At 59.2% G+C, this 24,353-nt stretch overlaps 1 protein-coding gene across 1 annotated transcript in view; it reads right to left on the reverse strand.

Moving 5' to 3' along the window:
* Positions 1-24,353, reverse strand: part of Ccdc187 (coiled-coil domain containing 187) — a 40,811-nt gene that overhangs the window by 6,643 nt on the left and 9,815 nt on the right. The window contains exons 7-20 of the mRNA XM_077797369.1: positions 20,077-20,618; positions 19,568-19,652; positions 18,841-18,926; positions 16,446-16,595; positions 11,641-11,738; positions 11,165-11,278; positions 10,009-10,130; positions 9,806-9,897; positions 6,662-6,737; positions 5,964-6,092; positions 4,756-4,846; positions 4,100-4,246; positions 3,104-3,255; positions 848-993 (exon numbers count right to left, since the gene is read on the reverse strand). Of these exons, the coding sequence (XP_077653495.1) occupies positions 848-993; positions 3,104-3,255; positions 4,100-4,246; positions 4,756-4,846; positions 5,964-6,092; positions 6,662-6,737; positions 9,806-9,897; positions 10,009-10,130; positions 11,165-11,278; positions 11,641-11,738; positions 16,446-16,595; positions 18,841-18,926; positions 19,568-19,652; positions 20,077-20,618 (2,030 nt within the window). The remainder of the gene's footprint in view (positions 1-847; positions 994-3,103; positions 3,256-4,099; positions 4,247-4,755; positions 4,847-5,963; positions 6,093-6,661; positions 6,738-9,805; positions 9,898-10,008; positions 10,131-11,164; positions 11,279-11,640; positions 11,739-16,445; positions 16,596-18,840; positions 18,927-19,567; positions 19,653-20,076; positions 20,619-24,353) is intronic.

Raw genomic sequence — 24,353 nt, forward strand, 5'->3', positions numbered from 1 at the left:
ATGGGAGAAAAGAGACCCAGGAGAAAGGCCACGGGAAGTCGGAGGCAGAGGCTGGAGCGACTCGGCTGCAAACCCAGGGACATCTGGAGCCAGCAGGGGCTGGAAGAGGCAGGAAGGACCCTCCCCGGGAGCTTCTGGAAGCAGCGCAGACTTCGGACCTCTGGCCTCCAGAAAACAGCCCTATTGTTCAAGCCACCCAGCTGTGGAACTCTGTCATGGCAGCTCCCCATCCCACCCCATCACTGTCCAGAGCGGGAGGCTGAGGCCCAGGAGGGGAAGGATGTGGTAAGTACAGATGGGGCACAGGCTAGGTGGCCATGCCAGCTGCCCTCAGGACTGGTGCATTGGGACAGAGGAACTTCTTCTGGAGGAACCAACAGCAAACAGACCAACCCCTACCCTGCCGTGTTCCTGCCTGGAGGCTCAGTTCTGAGCAGGAAAGATGGCTCCTGCCAGGCTTGGCCCTCTCTCTACCCTCGCCTGAAGCTGGACATTGCTGCTGCCCCTGGCTGGTCACTGTACCTGGCCCTGCCTGGCAAGTCTCAGGCCTCACTGGGGGCAAGCCTAGGAGCTCTGAGCAGCTGCTCCTGTCAGAAGCCCTCTGCAAGCAGGAGAGCCTGTTTGGGCATCCCTCTGCTGGCACCCAGCGCCCTGTGTTGAAGTGTAGCATGGGGTGGCCTCCTGCAGGCAAGCCCACAATGCACTCTGCTAGCCACACACCCAGCCTGGTGGGCAGAATGTAGGTCTGTCTGACCCCAAGCTAATGCAGCTCCCAAGATATGTGGAGCCCAGTGAGCCCATGACTATTTGTCCTCAGCTGGCCACTGCTGCTGCCATGCCCAGCTACCTTGGTCCATTTGGCTGCCACTCTCCACCACTGGGTGGCTGGCTTCAGGTGTGGCCTCTCCCCATGCAGACCTTGGAGGCTGCAGGTGACCATCATCATGGGAAGCTGTCTCAGGGGGTGCCTCCTCCAGCTGCACAGAGGGAGGCCTGAAAGACAACAGAGGACAGAGGTGACTGCCCACCCTGGCTGCTCCCACCCACCATACCCACCCACACCACAGCAAGTCCCTGTCCCAGGAACAACCTCCTGCCACATCTAGGAGCAGCTATGGCCAGCGGCTATGTGGAAGGCAGGGGCTGGTGCCTCCCTACGCAGAAGCTTTCCAAGCAGAGCCTCTTGCCCACAGATGGGGCTTCTGCAGTGGGGGGGCTTCTGCTGGGATGTGGCTGGGAAAATGTCTGTCTTCCTCCCCAGCAGAAGGTCCATCAAGCTTTCTGCATGGAAACCAACCACCTGCCTATGGATCAGCACTTGTGGGTGCACAGGGGGCTCTGTCTGGATCCTGGGAGGCACAGAGTACATCCATGCCTGCTGCCAGGCACTGGGCACCCATACTACCTGCCTAAGCCACACTGACAGGGCAGCAAGAGCCTGACCTGGCACAGCCTCAGGCAGCAGGAAGGGAGGGATGCCAGGTCTCCAGAATCCTTCTGGTTAAGAACAAGGAGGTAAGCCTGCTCTGGAACATTCTGCTGCTCTCTCAGTGCCCCTGGCAATACATCTGCTGCCCTTGACCCCACAGGAACCTGCACAGCTCACAGCCCCCATCCAAGGTGGCCCTGAGAGTGTCCCTCCCAGATTCACACTTGGGCAGGAGGAGGGCAGGACCAGATGGGTTTGTGGAGGGTGGTGATCAGCCAGAGATGCTTGATGCTGGCTGCCCAGGGAGTGGGGCCTCTAGGGTCCCTGTCCACCTGTCCCTCAGGGCAGGCATGGAAGCTGACCTGGATGGAATGGAAACAGGCCCTTCCAGAAGCACCTCCCCCAAAACCCTTCCAGCGCCAGCCGGGCTCTCAGGACAGGACCTGTAACCCCTCATCCCCTGTCCTTGTCTCTCTCTCGCTCCTCAGGGACACAGGGTCAGACACTTGCTCACGGATGCACCCAACTCCCAACACTCACAGTCAGACACGGGAACCCAGCATGCCTGTCTCCGGGCACCACCACCTGCTCTGGGCTGGGCTTTACCTGAGCTCCTTCCCCTCTGTCTGACTCTCAAACAGCAACTAGCTTTGCTGCTGGGCTGAGGGAAGACCAAAGGATGGGCTCAGCCTGGCCTCAGGGTCCAGCCATGTGGGTGCTGGCAGCCCTCCTCCAGCCCACCAGACCCCGGGGGCCAAGCGGTGGAGTCCGCCTGGTCGCATCTGCAGATTCCCAGGACTTGTGACTGATAGCACTGGGATTACCCGGCGGTTCCTGCTGCAAACTGTCCTAGAAGGAAGCCCCTGGACCTGACGACTGGGTGAGCAATGGCTTCCTAAGCTGGGGGAGGTCCCCAGGCTGGAGATAGCTACTGGGGAGTGGCCAAGGGCGTCCCTGAGGAGGCTGCCCCTGGGAGTAGCCCCTCCTGGAGAGAGGGTCTCCCTCCATGTCTACCCCACTCACAAGGTTGTTGCTTGGAAGGTGGGTTTTGCCACTAGAGTCTAGGGTCACTGGCCCTGGGGGCAGAAGTGCAGGGGAGAGGGCCTCCCCCAGTCCAGGGGCACTTTAACCTGGGAAGGAGGCGGGGCATTTCTAGCATGGAAAAGCCAGGAAGCTCATGATGGAAAAATCAGTGCTATGCCCATGGCCAGCCCTAGGTCGGGAAGCACTGGTCATCAGACCCCACCAAGACTCAGCACAGGCAGAACTCCTGGTCTCCCGCTGCAAACCAAGTGGCCGTGTGGCCATGCTCAGAGAGGGCCTGGCCACCACTGGCCACAGAGCACAGCAGCCCTAGGAGGGTGTCCAGAGGCCCAGGCTGCCTCACGGTGCTATCTACTGCCCCAGTAAGCCATCCACCTTCTCTGTCCCCCCATACCCCACGGCAGCCCTGGAAGGCCCCACGGCCAGCCAGAGCCAGGAAAGCATGGCTGCTGCTGCTCCTCCCCTGGAGCCAGGGCAGCTCTGGGCAGCCGGCAGGAGCAGGCTCCCTGGTGCCCTCGATGCCCCTCACCCACCCTGGGGGGCTGAGTGAGGTAGGCCCAGTGGCAGCAAGCAAACACACGGGCTTTTAATGGCAAGTGTCAGGGCCAGGGCCTCCTGGGACCAACTCACTGTGAGACTTTTGAGCATTCAGGGTTTCTCTGGGGACATTGGCTGGTGGGTCTGTGAGGCCTGGGTGCTGTCAGCGGGCAGAGGTCTCCCTCCAGTCGTTGCGTAGGCTCAGAGCCCTTCTCTACGGTGGCCTGGACTTCAGGGCTGGAATTCTAGGAAAGAGCAGAGTGAGCCTCATGAGGCCACCCATGTCCTCCTGGGAGAGCAGGAGATAGGCACATGGAGCAGCAGCCACAGCAGGACAGCACACAGCACTGTGGAGCCCCCTGACAGGTGCAGAAAGGAGCCTCAGAGTGGGTGCCCTTGCCCCAGGCTGGCCAGAGGCACCTCCAGTGAATCCTGGAATCAGGCTGCCCATGGTCCTGCAGGCCGGCCTGGGGCAGATGCTTCAGAAAGCCTAATTCATTCAGTCCTGGTCCCCACCCTTAGGACCTCAGTCACCCCAATGTAGAGAGGAGATGCTCAGGTGGGGACAGCACTTAGCTCAATCAGGGGCAGCCCCTGCCCCTTGCCACAGCCTATTCCAATCTGTCAGCTAGTGGGGAGGGGAAGCTGGAGTCCTCCACCCCAGGACACAGTGGCTGCTAGGTGCCCAGGGGCTGGCCTCCCTGAGGAGCCCCAGGCCATATTCTCCTTCCTTGGACCATAGAGGTCCCCTACTCTGCCTACTCTAGTTCTCTGCCCCTGCTGAGGAAAGCCCGGGGCACCTCCACCTCGGCCCGTCCTCCTCTCCTTCCTGTTGGCTCCCTGCCTCTGCCGGGGCCTTTCTCCATGCCCTTGGCCTGGAGTACCAGCCACGACCACTGGAAGTCAGGTGGACAGCCAGGGCACCTCTGCCAGGAAACCTTCTCAGGGGGGCATGCCTAGCAGGTCCCTCCTACACTCACCCCTGGAGTCCCTTTCTACCTGAGGTGACAAGCATTTTTACAAGGGACTTGCACACTCTCACAAAACAGCCAGGGGACGAGCATCCTGCACCCAGATGAGAGCACCCACCTGTGGCAGCTGGGTCTGTGACCACAGCTCCTGACGAGGGCAGGTGGCAGAGCTCTGCGCTGTGAGGACGGCCTTCTGATGCTGTGCGAGCTGCTTCCTGCCTTGGTGCATGGACAGGTGAAAGGCCCTCAAGTGCTGGATTTCCCTCTGCACCAGCCAAAGAGGACAGGTCAGACAGGCATCCCAGCCCACAGCAGCTCCCACATGGAGGGAGGGGGCAGAATTGGCCAGGGGCACCTGGGGCACCCTGACCTCACACTGCCAGCCTTGCATTCCCCTCATATGCCCCTTGCCAACCCTTCCTGCTCAGCTTCTTGGCTGCAAGTTTGGCCAAGGTGGCACCAGCCAGAGGCAGGAGGGAAGCAGAGGCCTCAGCCTCCCTCTTCCTGGGTTCTGGGCGCTGCCCCACCTCTGCCCCTTTATTAAACCTTCCCAAGCTCCAGGAAAGAGACGCTACTGTTCAGGTGGGAAACTGAGGCCTTGAGATGCAGGGCCACTTGCCCAAGGCCACACCAGCAGGAGGCTGAGGCTGGCCTGGAGCCAGCATAGGGGCCTGCTCCATTTCAGCCTTGTTGCCCCCCAGCGGTGGTGTTGGGTGGTCCCGTCCCCAGCCCCGAGGGGCAGGACACCTCCGTGTTACCCTGTCCGGGCCATACCTGCTCTTTCTCACACCTGCTGAAGGCTCGCTGCGGCCTCTCCAACAGGGTTTTTTGCACTGCCTGGGGCCACTTTCTCAAAGCCAGACACCTGAGAGAAGAGTGCGCCAATCTGGAGGATCTGTGCCAGTGGACATCGAAAGCCACAGACGGGGCCAGCCCAGGGTAGCCAAGTGCACCCGTATGCCCTTCTACAGACCAGATGCTGGGACAAGTAGTTAAGCACGGCAGGTGTGAGGGTCTGGGGTAGTCCAGGCTGTCACTTTTCCCACCCCTCACTACCTCTTTGGGGTCTAAGATACAGAGGCTGGCCAATGGCAGCACCTCCCACCTAGGGACCCAGCACAGGCTGGTACTTCTCGGCAAAGGGAGGCAGGCCTCCACCGGGGGCAATGTCAAGAGGCTTCTGAATACATGCTTGCTGAGGAGGCTGCGCCACTTCTTTTTTGAGGAAGGGCACAGGGCATTGAACTCAGGTACGGCCACTGAACAACATCCCCAGCCCCTTCCCCCTCCCCCCTTTTTTGGTATTTTATTTAGAGACAGGGTCTCACTGAGTTGCTTAGAGCCTCTCTTTTGCCGAGGCTGGCTTTGAACTTGTGATCCTCCTGCCTCCGCCTCCCTAATCCTGAGCTGCTGGGATTACAGGCGTGAGCCACCACTTTTGGCACAAGGCTGTGCCACTTGTAAGAATGCTCCTTAAGGACATCATCTCCGGGATGTTCCTTAGGAGGGAGAAGAGGACTAACTGGAAGGCCCGGCAACTGCTCCGGCCAAGGGAGAGACAGCTCTGGAAGCAGTCCCCCTGCGTGTTGAAGAGTCACATGGTGATTTGGCATCTCAGATGAAAACTCCGCTCACAATCTGTATGTGCAGCTTAAGTCCAGTGTTTCTGTGGCCACGCGTTTCCCTCAGCAACACCAGACAAGGGTCACTTGAAAACAGGCACAGGCAGTCACCTAGGCGGGCTGCGAGGGGTATTCTCTCTTGTCTGGGTGCTTTACTGCCTTACCTAACACCTGCGCAGTGTTCCCCTACTGCCCGCTGGACCAGGAGGGGAGGGGCCACGATGAGGGCGGGGCCACCGGGAAGGCGGGGTCAACCCGAGGGCGGGAGCTTCTGGGCGCACCAGGAGAACCACAGGCCACGAGGAGGGCAGGGTATCCGCGGCGGGGTTTCGGGGCTGGGCCAGCCAAGCAGGCGCTCACCCTAACTCGTGCTTCATGCAAGCCAGCTGGGCGCGCTCCTTCTCCTCAAGGGCCATCTCGCGTAGGCGCTGCAACTCGGCCTGGTGCAGTGGGCACAGCTTCTCCTCCTGCAGGCTCTGCTCCAGCATCCCGGCGGTGAAGAGGCAGAATGGTCTGGAAGCTGCGGCATGGGCACTTCCGGGCCTCGAAGCGTTCCCCTGGGGCGAGGCAGATCGACGCAGCCACGTCATCGCCAAGCATCTACGCCAGTCCTGGGACTGGTCTCCAGGAGCGGTGCCTATCCCTGGGGAGGAGGCCACCGCCTCCAGGAAGCCCTCCGGGACTGGCTGCCGCCTTGCCATGCCCCTCAACCCTGAGAGGTGCCCCTCCCCACTGTGAGCTCTCTGAGGGCAGGTGGGGTCATCATCGTGGCCACGTGCCTGGCCCTGATCCAGGCAGTGCAGGTGCATTTGTTTGTGCTCTAGAAGGTTCCAGAAAGCACAGCCACCTGCCCTGAAATGTGCAAGCTGGGTGGGGAAGCACCCTGTTGCAAGGCCTGTCCCCACCTGTCACCCAGGGTGGAGGGCCCGGCTGGGGAGGCTGTCAGCTAGAAGGGTGGGTGATGTGATGGCAGGGTGAACCGACCAGCAGGGCCCAGTGTAGACCCCAGTGCACTGATGTTCCCTGCCCGTGCCCCTCACCCCCACTCTCCCTGTACCTGGTGGGTAGGGCTGTCCGGAGGGCAAAGCCTGGTCAAAGGCAGCTGGGAGGGGGCTGGGTCGGGCTTCCCCACCTCTGAGAGAGAGAGCAGGCAGTGGCTGGGTCAGTGCCCTGTCCAGGGCCTTCCTACAGGAGGGCCTCCCAAAGGTAGACTGGGCAGTTTGGTGGCCCACCCACCCCCAACTTGCAACTTCAGCAGCATCTTGTAGGGCCACAGAAGGGAGCCGTGGCCAGCTTTTTCCTGATGTGAAGTTCTGGGGTTTGACCCCCCAATTGAGGGAAAGATCAGATTAAAAGTTGAAGAGCAGAGAGATGACAGCCCAGGCGCCTTGCTTCCACAGAAGGGGACACTGAGGCCAGAGGGGGATGGCTCCCAGGTCCAGCCCCAGCAGAGTCCAGATTCCTGGCTTCAGGAGCTGCCTGGCTGCTGACCTGTGCTGGCCACCCTGCTGTGCTGGGAATGGCAGAGAAAGGACCCTCCCTCTACTTTGAAAAGATCATTAGGGACTCTTGCTTCCCACCAGGAGACATGGGATTAGGTTTTGGATTTACCATTCCATCTGAAACAACGAAAAAAGTCTCATGCTATGCTTGTTCACACACGAGAGAGGATGGTTCTCCATGCCAGCGGAGCTCAGTGACCACTGGTAGAAAAGTGACAAGACCTCCATCCTCACCAGCCCTGGGAGTTTCCAAGCCGCAGGGAGGGACCCAGCCAGCGGGACACCTGAGCAGAGGGGTGGAGCTGACCCTGGAGAGACCAGTTGGTGGGACAGACTGCGAGGGGAAAACCTCGGGGGTAAAGAAGCAGCAGGCTGAGGCGCAGCTAGTGTGGAGCGCTTGCCTAGCCTGTGCAAGGCCTGAATTGGGTCCCCAGCACCAAAAATGAAATAAAAATAAAAGCAGCAACCACAGGCCAAGGCATTCAGAAGGACCAGGAGACTGAGACCAGTCAGGCGAGGAGCTGGTGACACCTGGCTCACTGGGCAGACAGAACTTTCTGGCCTTGGTTGTAGGAATAACTAGCCCCAGGCTGAGCACGGATCCGGGTCGGCCTCATTAATTACGAACGCAAGGCCTGAGAGGCTCAGAGTAGTTCAGACCACTGCATTCCAGAGCAAAGCTTCTGAAAATGCGAGGAACACAGAACACCGAGACCCGACAAGGAAGCATGCGTGGTGTCCAGCAGTAAGCAATGCAGCAGGGGCACAGCCAAACCTGGCCCGGGCTTGCCAGTGTTGGGCTGGCAGAGAGTAGACACAGTGCATATGTCTAAAAAGTTAAGTGGAGGGCTGGGGCTGGGGCTCAGCGGTGGCGACCTTGCCTGGCATGTGTGAGGCACGGGGTTCGATTCTCAGCACCACATATGAATAAATAAAGGTCTATCTAAAAAAAAACATTTAAAAAAAGTTAAGTGGAATCAAGGAGGACATGAAAAAAGAAAAGTTTCAAAGGAAGCTTTTTCTTTTTTAAAATGTTTTTTGCAGTTGTAGATGGACACAGAACCTCTGTTTTTTAATTGTTTATTTCTGTGTGGTGCTGAGGATGGAACCCAGGGCCCCAGATGTGCGAGGCAGGCGCTCCACCACTGAGCCCCAGCCCCGGTCCCTCAAGGAGGCTTTTAGAGACAGAAACGATAGCTGTGGTCAGAGCCCTCGGTGGGTTCCAGGCAGATGGACACCAAGGACGCAGGCCATAGGGAGAGGAGTGCAGGGAGCAGGAGAAGCATTTGAAAAGCAGAACTGCAGGTTTTCACCTGGGTCCAAGAGTCTCAACACACACCTGGCACAAGAAACCTGAGGAGAACCCCACAAAGCACATCGCCTCCCAGTGCTCAAGACCGCAACAGACGGAGTGGCAGAGGAAAAAGCAGAAGTAGTCACCTTCAGACCAGCAAAGGCGCCCAGGACAATAGGCCACGTCCTGCCCCCCAGTGCTGTGGAGGAAGCCGAGGCTGCCCAGTGCTCCACCAGTGAGCTGCACTTCCAGCCCCAGGCAATGTCTTCAAAGTACTGAGAAAATCCCCAGCCATAACAAAAGTTTCACACGTTGTCCCTGTCGACCTCACTGCCAGAAATGGTTTCCTTTCAGGCAGAAGGAAAGTAACAGCGGGTAGAGATCCAGACCCACGCCAAGGAATGGGGACACCAGAGACCAATAGGACAACTGCAATTCAAAACCCACAACAGGGTCATCGACTTTAAATGAGATAACAGCAATGCGCTGTGGAGTCGGCGACGTAGGTGGATGAAATGCTGGCCACTCCCAGCCTGAAGCGCAGTGAAAGCCCTGGCTGTGGCGAGGTGGAGGAACAGGCAGAGCAGGCGTCCGGTGTTCCCCAAACAGCACTCAAGCAGCAGGGAGCTACAGCTCACAAGCCAACAAGAGAGACGAGATGGAATGATTCTGAAAACACTGTTTAATGCAAAAGGAGGCAGAAAAACTAGAGAAGAAAGTGAAGGACAGACAGCCCGCGCAAGACAAGCAGCAGGATGGGAACCAGAGCTAAGGAGGTGGGCAGAGGAAGCAGGGCCGGGTTTACAGAAGGCAGGAAGCACTCGCAAAGCCGTGGGGGTGGGAAGGAGGACCCAGGCCTAGCTGAAGCCCAGGGCCCCTCATGTCGCTGCAGGCTTCGGGGCAGAGGCCTTGGGGATGAGGAGGGGTTTCCTGTGGGGAGGGGATCAACTCATCCAGGACACCAACAACCCTGAGTGTTTATGTGCTAAACCACTAGAACTGCCAGGAGAACTGGACAGACCCGGTCGCAGCTGGATATCCGAGGACACCTCTCAGTGACCCTCAGGAATCCAGGTAGGAAGCCCATGGGGGAGTGGATTTGAACCCCACCCCTAACCAAGTGACTTGACTGGCAGGGGCCAACTGCAGCAGGGCGCACATGGGACAGCTCCCACACAGACCATGCCCCTGGCCACAGCCCAAGTCTCGCCCAGAGCAGAACCAGGAGGATACTTCATGGCCACAGGAGGAAACCAGAAAGGGCAGAGGAGCCAAGCCCCAGAAGGAGCACCTGTGTTGGGCCAGGTGCGCTCACAGTGGCCACGGCCAGCTCAGCAGAGCTAAGAGCTCTCCCCAGGCTTTGCCATGCCACCTGGGCACCTGCGCAGGTCATGCAGGACACTCACCTGCAGAAGCTTCCTGGCCTGCCCCACTGGCTTGTCCTTCCTCAGGCACCTGGGGGCCCAGGGCGGCCTCTCCACCCAGGGTTGAGGGTGCTCTGTCAGGTGAGGAAACCCAGCAGAGATGAGAGTCATCAGCACCAGACCTGCAGTGGGTGCCCTGCCCCTCCCACAGGTTGGGAGGGGCACTGTCCGAGCCTCAGCCTCACCTGGTTGAGGGCGAGGCTGGGCCAGATAATGTCTGTGGCTCTGAGTCCCCAGAGATCTGCAGCTGCTCCAGCTTCGAAGCTGTCCCTGGCCTGGGCTGGGCTGAGTCTTTCTCCATCAGCCCCTGTGAGGACACGGAGGGGGTGCAGTGGCCAGGTCAGGCCCCAGAACCATGACCTCGAATGTCCATGACCTCACGGCCTGCTTGTCCATCCTCCAGTGGAGGTCCAGCCTTCTCCTGTCCCCATAGGGGTGGAGGAGTGGCATGCCCAGCAGATGCAGAGCAAAACCAGGGCTGGGGGGCGGCCACAGCCAAAGGGGTGGGTCTGAGGCGTGGCACCAGGCTCTGGGGACCAGGAGGGAACTGGCCCTGAACCCCGTGACTGTGATGCCGGAGTGCAGAGGAGGGAGGAGGAGGTGTGACGAGGGGACCGGAAGGAGAAGGGGCAGAGGGAACAGGGCCAGGTGCCTGTGCAAACTCACACCCACGTGCACACACCTCTGGTTCTGCTACTCTTCCTGGAACACCCCCCAAAAGTACTGAGCGTGCCTCCCACTAACAGTCCCTGGACACTGACAGCCCAGAATGAGCTGCTTCCTGGAAGGCTGTCACATCCAGCCAGGTCATGGCCAGGGGCTGGGTCAGTGCCCCGCTGGCCTGAGGACCAGCTTCCCCTTCACAGGGCAGGTGCTGAGCTGCCTGGGCTACAAGTGCTGCCTGTCTGGTGGGGTGACGTGAGTCTCAGGTGGGTGGCTGCCAGAGTCCCTGCCTTCTCCTGAGAGTCCTGCTGGGGGTCTGCACACGGCACACACCTCAGGTCATGAACTCTGGGCTCTAGCAGGGAGCCCTTGGCCTGGGTGCCTAGCAATCCCGGAACGTGGACAGGTGGGTGGCTGGATGGCCATCTGTGACCCAGCTGTGGTCCCACCACGGTCCCCTCAGTGTAGGCGCCCAGGACCCAAGTGGCCAGGTGTGTGGTTCTCAGCTGAGCCCCCCTGCCTCTGCAGCACGGTGGGCAAAGGCAGGGCCCCGGTTCCCAGTCAGTGTCTCTACTCAGCCCGTGGCCCTGCACCAAGAGAGCGGCATCTGCTTTAGAAGGGCCTTGGGCTGGGATGTGCAGGGGCAGCACAGGGGACCAGGGAGGGGTGGCCGCCGACCTTGAGCTGGTGTTTGAAGAGCAGCTCGTCCAGGGCCATCTGCGTCTCCCAGACTTCATGTTCCGCCTGCTGCTGCAGAAGGGCCAGTCCCCGCGCCTGCTTCTGCTGGTTCAGCTGCATGAGAGCCCAGGCCTTAGGGTTCCTGGGCAGGCCACGCCCTGCTGAGGACTGGACTCGTCCTCAGAGGATCACCCTGCTGCTCCCAAGCCTGGGCAGGGCCTGTGCCTCCAGACCACCCAACTGCCCTCCCATCCTGGCCTGGGAAGGCCAGGCACCCTGGTCAGCCTGTCTCCCCCCACCGCCAAGCCCCATTCCCTGGCACTGGGCGCATGGCAGGTGACAGAGGACCTCCCTGTTTCTAAATCCTACAGTTCTGCTCAGCTCGGGGACAAAGGCTGGTTCTAGCTTATCCCCAAACAGGAGAGGCCTAAGGGGACACATTGTCATTCGGCTGACATCACGGGGGTGGGACATACCTTCAGTGACTCGAGAAAGCTTGAGGACTTGTGCTCCAAGTCAGCCAGGTGCCCGCTATGTGGGTCTCCAGCATGCAGGCCCCCAGGCTCCTGCTGACCTGTGGACCATGGAGGAGGGGGCAGCTGAGCACCAGGGAACGTTCTTGGCCTCTTTCTCCTCTGGGCAGCCTCAGTGCTCCACGGCAGCCTCTCAACCTGTAGGGAAACTGAGGTACAGAGGCCAGGAGGGCAGGTGCCCAACTCCAGGGGCTGGTTGGCACCGACCCCATGAAGAAGAGCTCCTTCTTCCTTCTTCACAGCCCCACAGGAGGACACAGACAACTGCGGCACCGTCTGTCCCCCAGGCTGGCTCTGCCTAACCCCGACCATAATTCCCTCCAGGGCCAATGACAAACAAAAACCCCTCAACAAACAAACAAAACCCCACAAATGCCCCCAACAGGCCATTTGCAGAGACAATAGGAGCTACCAGACAGACCTGGGTCAAGCACTTGCTGGGGAACCTCAAATCACTGCCAGGACCTTGTGGGGCCACGGAGCTCTCTACTTCCCTGGCACGAGGCCCCAAGACCGTACGACAAATGCCCAACAGTGTCCATATGGAGAAGAATGAGAACAGACCCTTGTCTCTAACTCTGCACAAAAGTCAACTCAGAATGGATCAAAGACCTGGGAATCAGACCAGAAACCATGCGACTCCTGGAAGAAAATGTAGCAACATTCCAGCATTTAGGCACAGGCAACGGCTTCTTCATAGGACCCCTCAGCTCAGGAAATACGGCCAGAGTTAATAGACGGGATGGCATCAAATTAAAAATCTTCTGCCCAGCCAAGGAAACGGGAATGTGAAGGGAGAACCCACAGAATGGGAGAAAATCTTTGTTAGCTCTCTTCTGACAGAGAACTAATATCCATATTATATAAAGAGCTCAAAAAACTTTACACCCAAACCCCCAAAGAACCCAATTAATAAATGGGCAAACAAATCAAACAGACACTCTCAAAAAAAGAAATACCAATGACCAATAATTGCTGATGATGTTGAACATTTTTTCAACATCATTAGCCATTAGGGAAGTGCAAATCAGAGCCACAGAGATTTCATCTCGCTCTAGTCAGAATGACCGTCATCAAGAATACAAGCAAGAATTAATGCAAGAGGAGGAGGAGGAAAAGGAATTCTTTTACCCTGTTGGTGGGACTGTAAATTAGTTCAATGACTATGGAAATCATTGTGGAGGGTCCTCAGAAGACTAGCCCAGACCCACCATGGGGAGGAAATGGAAGATGGGGCGGATCTCATGAAAAGCCAAGGAAATCAGTGGAGGGGAGAGACCACAGGGTGGGACGCAGGGAGGGAGGGGGAAATGCTGGGGGGTGATACTGACCACATTGTACTGTTCTATTGTGTGCTGTGTGCGTGTGCAAATCTGTAACAACAGATCCCAACCACCCATGAAAAGTGTGGGAAAAGCCCTCAACAAACAAACTAAACCCCACCAATGCCCAACAGGCCAATGAAGACAACCAGGAGGGTGTGTGAACACAGGGGCAAGTCCTAGGGTTCTTCTTGGGATTTTCCAGATTGTCCCAGAGTGTGGGCACCCCCCCCCCTTGGTTATGAAGTCCCCAGAGGCAGCAGAGGTGCTTTTCTCTTTCTGGTGGTCCCCAGGGACCAGCCCTACTGTGTGCCATTGGTGCTTCTGCCTCACAGAGGCGCAGCCAGGAGGAGTCCCACTTGGGCTTCCCACAGTCTGCCCCTGCCTTGCCATTGGCCTGAGTCCTGGCGAGAGCTGGCAGAGGCCAGGGGACAGCCAGCCCAGTCCCGGGCTCAGACCCTCTGGTCTGGATGATGGAACCCGCCTGCTGGCTGCCGATGAGCTCGTCATTGCTGGTGGGATCCCTGCCACCTGCCCAGAGAACGCAGTCTTCCTGCAGACTGCAGCTCGGCTTCTTAGACCTGGAGCAGTTGAAGGGCCGCAAACAGTTATGCCAGTTCCTGAGCATCGCCATGGCTGCAGAAAGGGACCATGTGGGAAGTGGGATGCTCCCCAGGGCCCCCTAACTGGCCACAATATGCAGTGAAGACACTTGCAAACTTCTGGTTTAGGTGCCAGTGTCTACTTTGAGCTACAACTCCTTTGCAAAAGAAGAAGATTTCATGTCCTTTGTTTGGGGTCCCCAAGGGAAGCTGGAGCTAGAGAAGGTGTCCAACCCCCAGCCACCCTCCTGCAGGGACCTGGAGCTTCAGAGGCCCCAGTCCCCCAGGTCTCCCAGCCACATGGGAGGGGCAGCTCCTGGTCACCTCTGGCCATGTCCATACCCCTAATAAATCACTTGGGAGACTCGGCTGCATGCCTCTGAGCTCTGAACCATGATCCAGGAGAAAGTGAGCTGTCCCTGAGCAGGACAGCCCCCTCAGTAAGCAGAGGATGACCTCGGCCTCCACCTCCATCTCCTGCTGTTGGACAGGGGGCAAGGAGTTAGGAGAACACACCCCACCCACTGCCCAGTGCCTGGTCGCCCAAGGATCAGTGGGGTGGCTTCGTGAGGGCTCCACACTGGCATTTCTGCTGCTGCTGCTAAGCATGACCATGACGATTGGGCATGAACTCAGTCCTGGGGCCTGGATCCAGGGGTCACAGCCCCCCCCAAAGAGCTGGCAGGATGCCCTGCCCTCAGGCAGAGACCCACAGCATCTCAGAGCTAAGCCAGAGGCAGCCACACCTGCTGTTCACATTTAAGCTTAAAGGAAACAGGATGTCAAATTCCACTCTCCAGTCATACTCCAAGATCCCAGGGGCTTGACTGTCATGTGAGGCTAGTGGCTGACAGGTTCTCCCTCCTTGCAGGAGGTTCTATTGTGCAGCGAGGTCGAGGCTGGAGTCTACAAAGTTCCACTGGACAGCTCTGGTCTGGGGGAGTCTAGAAAGTTCCCTCGGGCAGTCCTGGTTCCCATGGTAAGAGCTAGAGCTGAGGGACTCTCCAAGTGATCCATGGGGCTGCTGACACCTTCTTCCCAGGCGTGGTGAATGAGGTGGAGGCGTGAGTCAGAGGACCACTTGCTCATGGGCCTAATCCTGATCTTACCCCTTGGAAGATCCTGGCCAGGAAGTGGCCACCTACTGTGGTCAGGAATTTCCCCTGACCCTCACACAAAGGCCAACCTCTGTTCAGCCACTTAGAGAGGACAATATGTAAATCCAGCAAAGGCTGGACAGAGCGCTGGTCCTGACCTACCCCTGGGTTCCTGGGCAGCTCACGGCCACTTCAGGCCACACTCTGGGGAGAGGAGGGGCCATGCTCTGGTTTGAATGTCCCCTCCAACACTCATGTTGACATCTAATTGCTGTGACAGCAGCATTAGGAGCTGATCAGTCCTCAGGACTCCACCCCCATGAACGGATTAACGAGGAGAGTGTCCACTGTGGAGGGTGGGTTCAGCCCCTTCCTCCTCTCAGCAGCTCTTCTCCACCACGGGACAGCTCAGCAAGGAAGCCCTCACAGGCTGGCACCTTGCTCTTAACCTCCGGCCTCCAGAACACAAGGCTCTGAGTTCTGTTTCCTCATAAATCACCCGCCTTGGACTTTCTGTTAGAGAAGCCAAATAGACCAGACAGGTGGGAGGTGGGCTGCGTCCTCCTGGCTGTGGATCCCCGTCCACGGCTCTCTGCCCCTGGCTCTCAGGCACCGGGTGTTCTGACTGGCTCATCTTCTTATGCCTGTGTCCCCAAAATGCAAGCATCATGAGGGCAGGGCTCGGGTGCCAGTAGGTGCCAGACACCAGGATGCTCGGGGACAGTATGGAGAAGCCGTAACGCTGGGGACCACAAGGAGCTTTGGAAACTTGGAGCCCAGGAGCATCAGCAACGTTGGCCTGAGGACCAGGTGCCCCTGCCCCAGGATGAGAGGTCCTCCAGAGCCGAGGGCCTGCACAAGCACACACAACACTGTGGGGTGTTGACACTCTCCACAGCCCTCCGCCAGTCCACAGAAGAACGGGCCTGCACGTCTCTAGGCCCACAGAGGACACACTGAGCCACCTCACTGGGAGGCCTCAGTGGGATGGGTCTGGCCCGTGGGGGTGGCTCTGAGCCTGGGTCTGAGAACCCCTCCACCCAGATACTAGCCCTGCAGGGGAAGCCTGGGGCTCTGCTGTGCCCGGGGCTTTCTCAGGCCACTGGGCCTCACAGGCCTCACTGCCCAACCAAAAGGTGGGCGAGGTGTGGCCGCCACTGCTCTGGTTGAGGGCCGAATGCGCCCGCCTGCCCGCCTCTCACAGCAGACATGACCATGCTTCACCACCATGTCCAAACCCTGTTCTTTTGAGGAAAGTCAGTGGCCACCCAGCCATGAAAGCCTGCTCGGAGTCAGCACGTGGCCCCAGCTGCCCAGGCCTCCCGCTGCCCTTCCTGGCCCAGGCGGGGCCGAGGGCTCCCAACACACAGCCCAAGCTGCTGCTGGGACCAAGTCAGGGTGTGGGGCAGGCACCCCAAACCCCTCCTAGGCACCAGCTTTTCATTCCTGAGTGCTGGGTGCCTCGGGAAGCTGCCCGCAGGGACCCAGGAGCATGGCCACAAAGCCAGCTCTTGGGCGCTCATCCCCCACACTGGTCACAGCAGGCGTGACAGGAGCACAGAGCAGGCAGCGGCCCGGAAGCCTCCAAAACACTTTAATGCTGAAGGGTGGGTGCTGTCCTCATGGAAGAGGGTCTCCCACCCCACAGGATGTGGAGGGGGTCCCTGGTGGCCACCCCTGGCCACCCGGCCAGCCATCCCAGGACCCGTCTGCAGGCTCGCCCTTACCGCAGCTCCAGGTGCTCCAGGGCATTACCAAGCCTGGCCCTCTGGCCACCGGCACGTCCTCCAGACAAAGGGAGCTGCAGGTGGGGCCCCGTGCCGGCACCCTGCGGGAGCTGGGAGGCAGACAAGCATGGGCGTGAGCGAGGTCGGGCACTGGGGGCAGCACAGGGGACAGGGGCCTGGCAGGCCACCCCTCACTTGGCTGAATCTGGGCTCCCAAGGCCCTCAGCAGCCCTCGGAACCTCAGTGTGTCTAGGGCGGGATGGAGGGCCAGAGCCTTGGAAGGCCCTGGCCACATGTGCCTGGCCCCCAGCATGGGCAAGGCACGGGGTCTGCAGCAGCCAGCAGGAGTGCAGGTGACCACCTCCAGGCACCGTGGCAGAGCCCCCTTTGCCAGAGTGGCCATCCAGTCACCTCTGCCAGTTACCAAGGACACTTCCATGAGGCCCGGGGCAGACGGGGGCCACCCATCGATGTGCTGACCCCTCGTGCCGGCCCAGTGATTCTCATGGCTGGGAATGGACTCGTCTAGGAGTGCTCTGGCAAGATCCAGGAGGCAGGCCGCTGGCCTCAGAGCTGCCCTCCCTCAGGCAGTCAGCCAGCTGTGCCAAGGGTTAGGAGCCGGGCGGGCCCCTGGGCCTTCCTCGAGCGCTGGCCACGGCTGTTGGGATTAGAGTGTGTGGGGCACAGTAAGTGTGTACGTGGCACGTGCAGAGCGTGGCCTGAGAGAGCGTGGTTGAGCACAGCCCACCTGGCCCGGTGCTCCTCAGGCACCATCTGTCCCTGGCACAGTGACAGAGTTCGCCCACACCTGTGGCCATGGAGACCGGCGTGTGGCATGTCCTTCTCTAGGGGTCAGCAGGTGTCTATCTCACATGGACTGTGGGCCAGTCCCGGGCAGGAATAAGGTGGTGACCCCAGGCCAGCCCCTGCCCTGGTTCGGGGCCTCTGAGGCAGGTGGCTGTGTGTTGAGGCCACAGGGCTACAAGGCACCCTGGGCGCATGCTGGCAGTGGTCTCAGCCCGCGCTGGCCATTGAGCGCTGGGGTCCTCGTGAGGCCAAGGAGACAGTGCCAGCCTGACTCCGGGCAGCAGACCAGCACCTGGACGCAGTGAACCTGGGGCTCCAAGGGAAGGGCAAGCCAGGGAGGGAAGCGTGGCCCGGTGTTGTGGGGGTGGCAGGCCTGTGGGCCCACACACACCCTGCACAGCCTGGACAGTGCTCTTTGGAAGGGATAGGAGTGCCCAGCTGGCCACTGAGCTGTCCCTAATCCCCGCTCTCCCAGGGCGCCTTCTGGGGCACAGATCCTAGATATGGTTCCTGCCTCTTCCTGTCTCTCCACAGATGACTGGGCAGGGGGCAGGGGGTCACAGTGCCCAGTGCCTGCCCTGGGCAAGGGTCTGGGCCACTCCTCTACCCTCTGGCCCCTCTGTGGCTGTGCTAGGAACAGCCAACCCTTCTGGGCCTGGGTCTGAGCGCTTGAGGACAGACCTAGCTTGTCCATCTTGGAGCCTGGGGCGCTGAAATTAACTTCTCCAAAAATTCTATGGTTGGGTTTTAGCCCACCCCCTTCTCAACAGCTCGGGGAGCTGGAGGGGCCGGTATCAGAGGAGAAGCCACCCCTTTGCTGCCCCCTGCTGGCCTCAAGATTCCGTGGGAATACAAGCCCAAACCATCCGCCATCACCAGCCCATCACCCCGCGGGGCTGGGACGAGGAGGCACAGGTGAACTTCCAGGTGGGCAGAGCAGGCATCAGGGGGAAGGGTCCCAATAGAAAAGGGCAGGGGAGGGTAGCTCAGCATCACTCCTGCTGGGGTACCTCAGCACTCTCACTTCCCAGAGCACTGGGGGTAGGGAGCAGACTGTTCAAGGTCAAGGGACAGAGCTGGGACTTTAACTTGCCCCTTGTCCATGGGCAGCTCACAAGGAAGGGGCGTCAGCTTCTTCCCAGCAGCACCTGGGAATTGGGGGAGCAGCACCCTTTCCGTGACTGTGGCCCCACCCATCACCCCGTGGCAGCTGCTCCACATCCTAGCCCTCTGGTGTGCAGGGCCAGCCCCCCAGGCCCACTGACCTAGCTGCCAAGGTCGCTGGGGTGACACAGCCCTGCTGTGGGGACTGGGCAGAGGCCGGGTGTTCCTGGTGGACTCTGGCTGAGGGGGCATGCAGGATGCCCAGGCCACCGCCGTCCTCCTCCAGAACCCCGGGCCTGCAGCCCCGTCTTTCTGGTGGTGGCTCTACCTTGGGAATCCAGGGTCCTGGGCTCCTTGGGGAGGGGCTGCTCAGGCCAGGCTGGGGTCCCCTGACCAGGGGCTTTGTTCAGTTTGAAGACAAACCAGGGGTGAAGGGAGATTTTTTGGGGTGGCAGAGGAGAGTTTTCAGAAGAAGGGGCCCTACCTTGTCCACGGGCCCTGGGGTAGGTCTCGAGGCCATAGCCATGAGGAGAGCTGAGGTAGGCACAGGCACAGCCATCTTGTACCCAACTATGTCATACCAGATGGCCCCTCAAGGCCCTCAAGGGACTGAAGCTTCTTCCTGGGCCCCGCTGCAGCTGGGACTCAATGGGGCAGCAGGGGCCCCTCCTAAGCTTAAGTGGGAGGGGGTCTGGGGGCACAGAGCAGGTACCATGTCCCCACAGATGGGACTTCAAATGCACCTTGTGACCTGGACCTAGAGAAGGCTGTGGGCCACAGCTGGGGACGGGTGGAAGAAGGGCAAAGGTCCAAGTGGTCCTAGAACTGAGACGTGGGGTGTGGGGCCTGGACAGGTGAAGGAAGGCCCTGCTCAGAGGCCCCGACAAGGCCAACCGCCAACAGCCAACAAAAGAGCCAAGGTGACGTGTCTCCCAAGGGTCAGAGCAGCACCAAGGGAGTTTGTGGGTGAGTATGTCCCAGGGACTCTTGACTGCCCAGGGCAGCGCTTGGCTTAGGGACCCACTGCCAGCTGCCCGGCCAGAGCTGTCCAGAGAGCCACCCCATGGCGAGGACCAGCATCAGGGCCAGCATGACTTGGCCCACATCCTGGGAGCTGTGCCCTCCCTGCCCAGCCTGGCTGCACCCAGCTCCCGGGCCTTGGCCCTCAACCAGCTCCAGGGGCACTTGCCAAGGGACCTCTCTGGGCTTACCTCCCTAAGGGGGCACCAAGGGACCTGAAGGAATCCGGATCTCTCTGCAGCCTCTTCTCCAGCTCCCAGAGTCTCTGTTCCACACCTTTGAAAGAGGCACATGTCATGGCAGGGAATCAGCAGGACAAGGAGCTGCAGGTTAGCGGGGACAGGGACGCCCTGGCAGGGGTGCCCGGGCACATTTTGCAGTGGGCCTAAATGAGCTGCAGTGCCCACCTAGCCTTCAGGCCCCTGGAGAAAGGCAGGGCAGGGAGTGGAGGGCACACGGGCAGTGCAGCAGCCTCACCCCTTCTTCAACCTGTCTTCAGACAAGACAAGGAGGGCAACTACATCATGTGCCACTCTAGGAGGGCAGCTACTCTCACCCCGCCCACCCTGGACAACTCCTAGCTATGGCTTTCCTCTCCCTGCTTCCAGAGAGGAAACCAACTGGTAATGGGGTCCTGTGCTCCCGCTCATGGGACCTCCTGGCCACTCACTGGCCATTGGGCCCAAGGCCCCAGTCGTACCTTGGGGCTGGCTCTGGTGGCGGGCCCTTGGGCTTACGCTTTGTGTCTCCCAGCTCGGGCTCCACAGCTCTGGGTCATCATTAAGGAAGCAGGAGGAGGGGATGAGGGGCTTAGCCTGCAGGCCAGCCCAGTCCTGGGGTGTCCCTGTTTCTCTGTTGGGCATCAAGGCACTGGGGCAGGCCGTGGCAGTGAATGTGAGGGCAGCAGGTGCAGAGCTGGGGCCCACGGGTGGCCAGTCCAGGGCAGTGTCCGAGGCCTCCGCCCCGCGCAGCTTGGTGGTCAGGATGTCGATGCGCTGCTTGAGCACGTTGGCCATGGTCTCCAAGGCCTGTAGCCGGGCCTGCTTGTACTGGAACTGCAGGGGGCCTGAGGAGCCCAGCCGGTCAGCCTCTTGTGGGTCCAGGTAGACGCAGAGCCCCCGGGAGAGGTCCTGGAGGTTCAGGGGGCCCAGGGAGGAAGCAGTGGACAGCAGCAGCGGGGCGCCGGTTCCGGTCTCCAGGGTCTCAGTGTGGTCCCAGGCTCTGTTCAAACACAGACAGAAGCTGCCGGAAGAGAAGAGCAGGCGCTCAGCCCCCGCAGGGCTGCGTCGCTTGGCATGTGCAGAATGGCCGTGTGCAGAACAGCAGGGAGGAGTGACCGGCGGCTCAGCAGAGCCCTGTCTGTCACAGAGGCCAGAGAGGCTCCGGCCTCCGCAGGCAGCTGGCCCGCGGCTGTTTAACAGAAGAGAAGGGGCCTGGCTGTGGCCTGGGAGGGGGCAGGGACATCCACAGGTCTCTGACTTTAACACCATGTTGCCACCGTGTGGCAGAAAACCCGTGTTGGGTGAAAGCAGAGGAATCAAGGACCGTGAGCTGCCACTCCCATACCCGGGCGCGGTGGTGTCTGTGTCCACCAGCAGACGAGGCAGGACGGCAGAGCGGGACGGGGGCATGTTACTCAGCAGGAAACAGGAAATTGTGTCAGCAGCTGTGGTGGGGCTTGGGCCACCAAGCTGGGCTGCTGGGCATCACAGAAGGTAATGAAGGCGGACCCCACTTAGGTGAGGGCCAGCATCCTGGAATCCAGACACAGAACCCAGGGTAGACGGGGACAGGCTGGCCTGGGGCGTCTGTCACGTGGGGCAGCGGCCACGGCAGGACGGTGGTGTGGACCTACTAGTGCCACAGGGGCCACACGCTTGGACGAGGTGGGGAAGGGTGTCGCTGGTGCCTCGCGAGGGCACCGTGTGCCGTGGCGCCGTGGGCGACTAGCTGAGGATGCCGCTCTGCACACTGAGGAAGGGCTGCGGGAGCCGCCCAAAGTGGAGCTGCCCGAGAGCTCGTTAAGCCTGACTGAAACCTCCCGCGACACACCTGGGTGTCAGACATCACACCGTGGCCCCTCCCTGGGCACCACCTCTGCTTTCCTGCTTCAGTTATAAATAAATTTAGCATAAAATAAAATCCAGATGGACTAAGGATCACAAAACATGGCTAAGGGCTGGGGCTGGGCCCCGTGGCAGAGCACTTGCCTAGCGTGCGTGAGGCCCTGGGCTCGATCCTCAGCACCACCTAAAAATTAACCTATAAGTCAAGGCCTTCTGTCCATCTACAACCACAAAATAAACTAAAAACCTGGCTAAGATGGTGGATTTTGTTATGCTTGACACATTTTTTTAAAAGTGGAAATCGCCAAGGGCAAGGAGACAGAGAGTGAGGAGGACCTACAGCCTCCCACCAGTGGGACAGACCTCCACAGCACCGTGTGGCACGGGAGCCTGACAGGCAGCCAGGGAGGGACAGCCCTAGGGTACAGGGTCTGGGTGGAGCTGAGTCTCCCTAGAACCAGTGTCTGTTTAAAGGTTTACATGTGCAGACCCCTGGGCACCTCTGGGCCCTGAGTCCAGGGAGGTAGTCCAGAAAAGACCAGGTACGGAGCCAGAGGAGCAGCCAGGGCACGAGGAAGGGTGTCCAGCCAAGGAAAGGGGGCTGGGGCCATCCTGGAGCCCCTCCCGACACCAGCTGCCAGGGTGCTCCTGGCTGCAGCACCTCAAGGGGAAGCCCTGAGCCCAGCCTCCAGCCAGATCCAGCTGCCCACCTGGGCCCATCCACGGCAGGTGACCAGAACGAGGCTGGGCCAGGCAGAGGCTGGCCCTGGCTAAGGCTCACTGCAGAGCCCAGGGAGCCCTTCGCAGGCAAGAGCCAGAAGCAAGCCCCCTCCCCGGCTCCCCTACAGGGTGGGGAGGGCATGCAGACGTCCCCACTGGCTCCCAAACAGCTCAGGGGTGGAGAGTGCCCTGGTTGGAGTAAAACACAGGATGGTGAAGACAAAACAATAGGAAACAAAGACAAGAGCCTGGCGGGCTGGGGCTGGGGCTCAGGGGTGGGGCGCCTGTCGTACTTCCAGACTCATGACCCCTAATGTTGAATCCCCAAAGAGCAAAATTCCTAAGGTCTACAATCTCAACTCTGAAAGATTAAAAGAATCGTGAATGTTGAAATCCTGAAGGCTGGGATTCTGAACACAGCGATCCCCACGCCAGGCAGCTCCGGAGGATCAGCCTGCTTGCCATGGTCAGCAGGCAGAATAGGACGAGGGGAGCCTGGATGCCCGGGGCAGGGTGCCTCCTGAGGCGAGCAAGAGCCCAGAGGGCTGGGACCCGCTGTGTGGAAATGAGCGTGAGCATCTCCCAGGAGACAGAGGAAGAAGGCAGCCCTGTCGCCATGCAAGATTTGGAACATGGTTTGCGGACCACCTCCTCCAACTGCCAAGCCCCTCCCTGGAAAGCACTTTTTCACACGTCAGATTTCCTATTTAGTTTAGCTTTTTTTTTTTTTTATGCCTCTTTTCTCTCTTAGTTTTTCCCCTGCTATTTTAAATTGCCGGCATTATATTTTGCAGTCTGCTATGAGATGCATTTCATCTGCATTCGTGTCGGGGTCCTGAACAGAAAGCCCTTGAGACTCCTGATTTCCGATTGGCTTTGTGCACCTCTTGCCACTGTGACTCCAGCAGAGAGCCTCACTCTCTGCCTGAGCTTCGTGCATGCAGGTAAAGAGGTTCAAACAGCACCTTTGTGCACGTCCACTTGTGTGAGAGAAAATTTCCCAATGGGGCTGGGGATGTGGCTCAAGCGGTAGCGCGCTCGCCTGGCATGCGTGCGGCCCGGGTTCGATCCTCAGCACCACATACAAAGATCTTGTGTCCGCTGAAAACTAAAAAATAAATATTGAAAAATTCTCTCTCTCTCTCTCTCTCTCTCTCTCTCTCTCTCTCTCTCTCCCCTCTCTCACTCTCTCTTTAAAAAAAAAAAAAAAAAAAAAGAAAATTTCCCAAGAGCTAGCTTGCTGGGGTCCCTCTGTGCAGTGGTGACCCATTGCAGCAAAACAGGGTGTCCATCACCATATTTCCGATGACCACAGGATTTTTGTCATTTTCTTGCTATCCTGAGGATGGAACCCAGGGCCTCGTACATACTAGGCAAGTGCTCCATCGCTGAGCTGCAACCCAGCACTTTTTACTTTGAGACAGGGCCTTGCTAAATTGCACAGGCTAGCCTGGAACTTGGGGTCCTCCTGCCTCAGTTTCCTGAGTAGCTGGATCACAAGTGTGGCCACCACACCTGGCTCCCAGATGACTGAAGCTATAGAGCTGGGCAGACACAATTGCCAACCACAGGGCCACGTTTTGACATGTCTTTATGAATTCGCTTCATCTGCTCCTAACTGAAAAGCCCGTGTAACCATCATTAGCAGAGCTGAGTGCTCGTGCTTGCATAGTTACCTACATTGTGACTGTCTGCTTTATCCGGTAAGTTGCCACCAAGTGTCCTGTCAGGCTTTTATGTTTCTCCAATAAATCCCCCTCTGAAAATATACGTCTTTGAAATAATTTTTAAATTATTTTTTACAGAATTATATTTTCAGGATTTACATTGTTCAGATTGGTGATTTTAGAGACTTTAAAGATTTTGCTCTTTCGGGATTTCAACATTTGGAACTATGGAGTTTAGCACTGTGTCTTTCGGGATCACAGCTCAAGCCTGCAAGTGCTCACAGGAGGAATAAAGGCAGGTATGTGAGCTGGCCCGGCAGCCATGGCCACAGTGGTCAGCCACGGGAGCTGGAAGGCAGGGAAGCCCCGTGTCCACAGACAGGGAAGCCGATTGGTGTGGACAGAGCAAAATGATGTGAAGCCCTGCTTCACATTGAACGAGGTGGGTGGGAGGCCCTGACATGCAGTGAGAAGCCGGGGCCATTACCTTTCGGAGCCGTTATTACAAAATGTCGCTAGGGGCA

The sequence above is a fragment of the Urocitellus parryii genome, chromosome 4 (genome assembly GCF_045843805.1).
Source record: "Urocitellus parryii isolate mUroPar1 chromosome 4, mUroPar1.hap1, whole genome shotgun sequence".
In the NCBI taxonomy this organism is placed as follows: domain Eukaryota; kingdom Metazoa; phylum Chordata; class Mammalia; order Rodentia; family Sciuridae; genus Urocitellus; species Urocitellus parryii.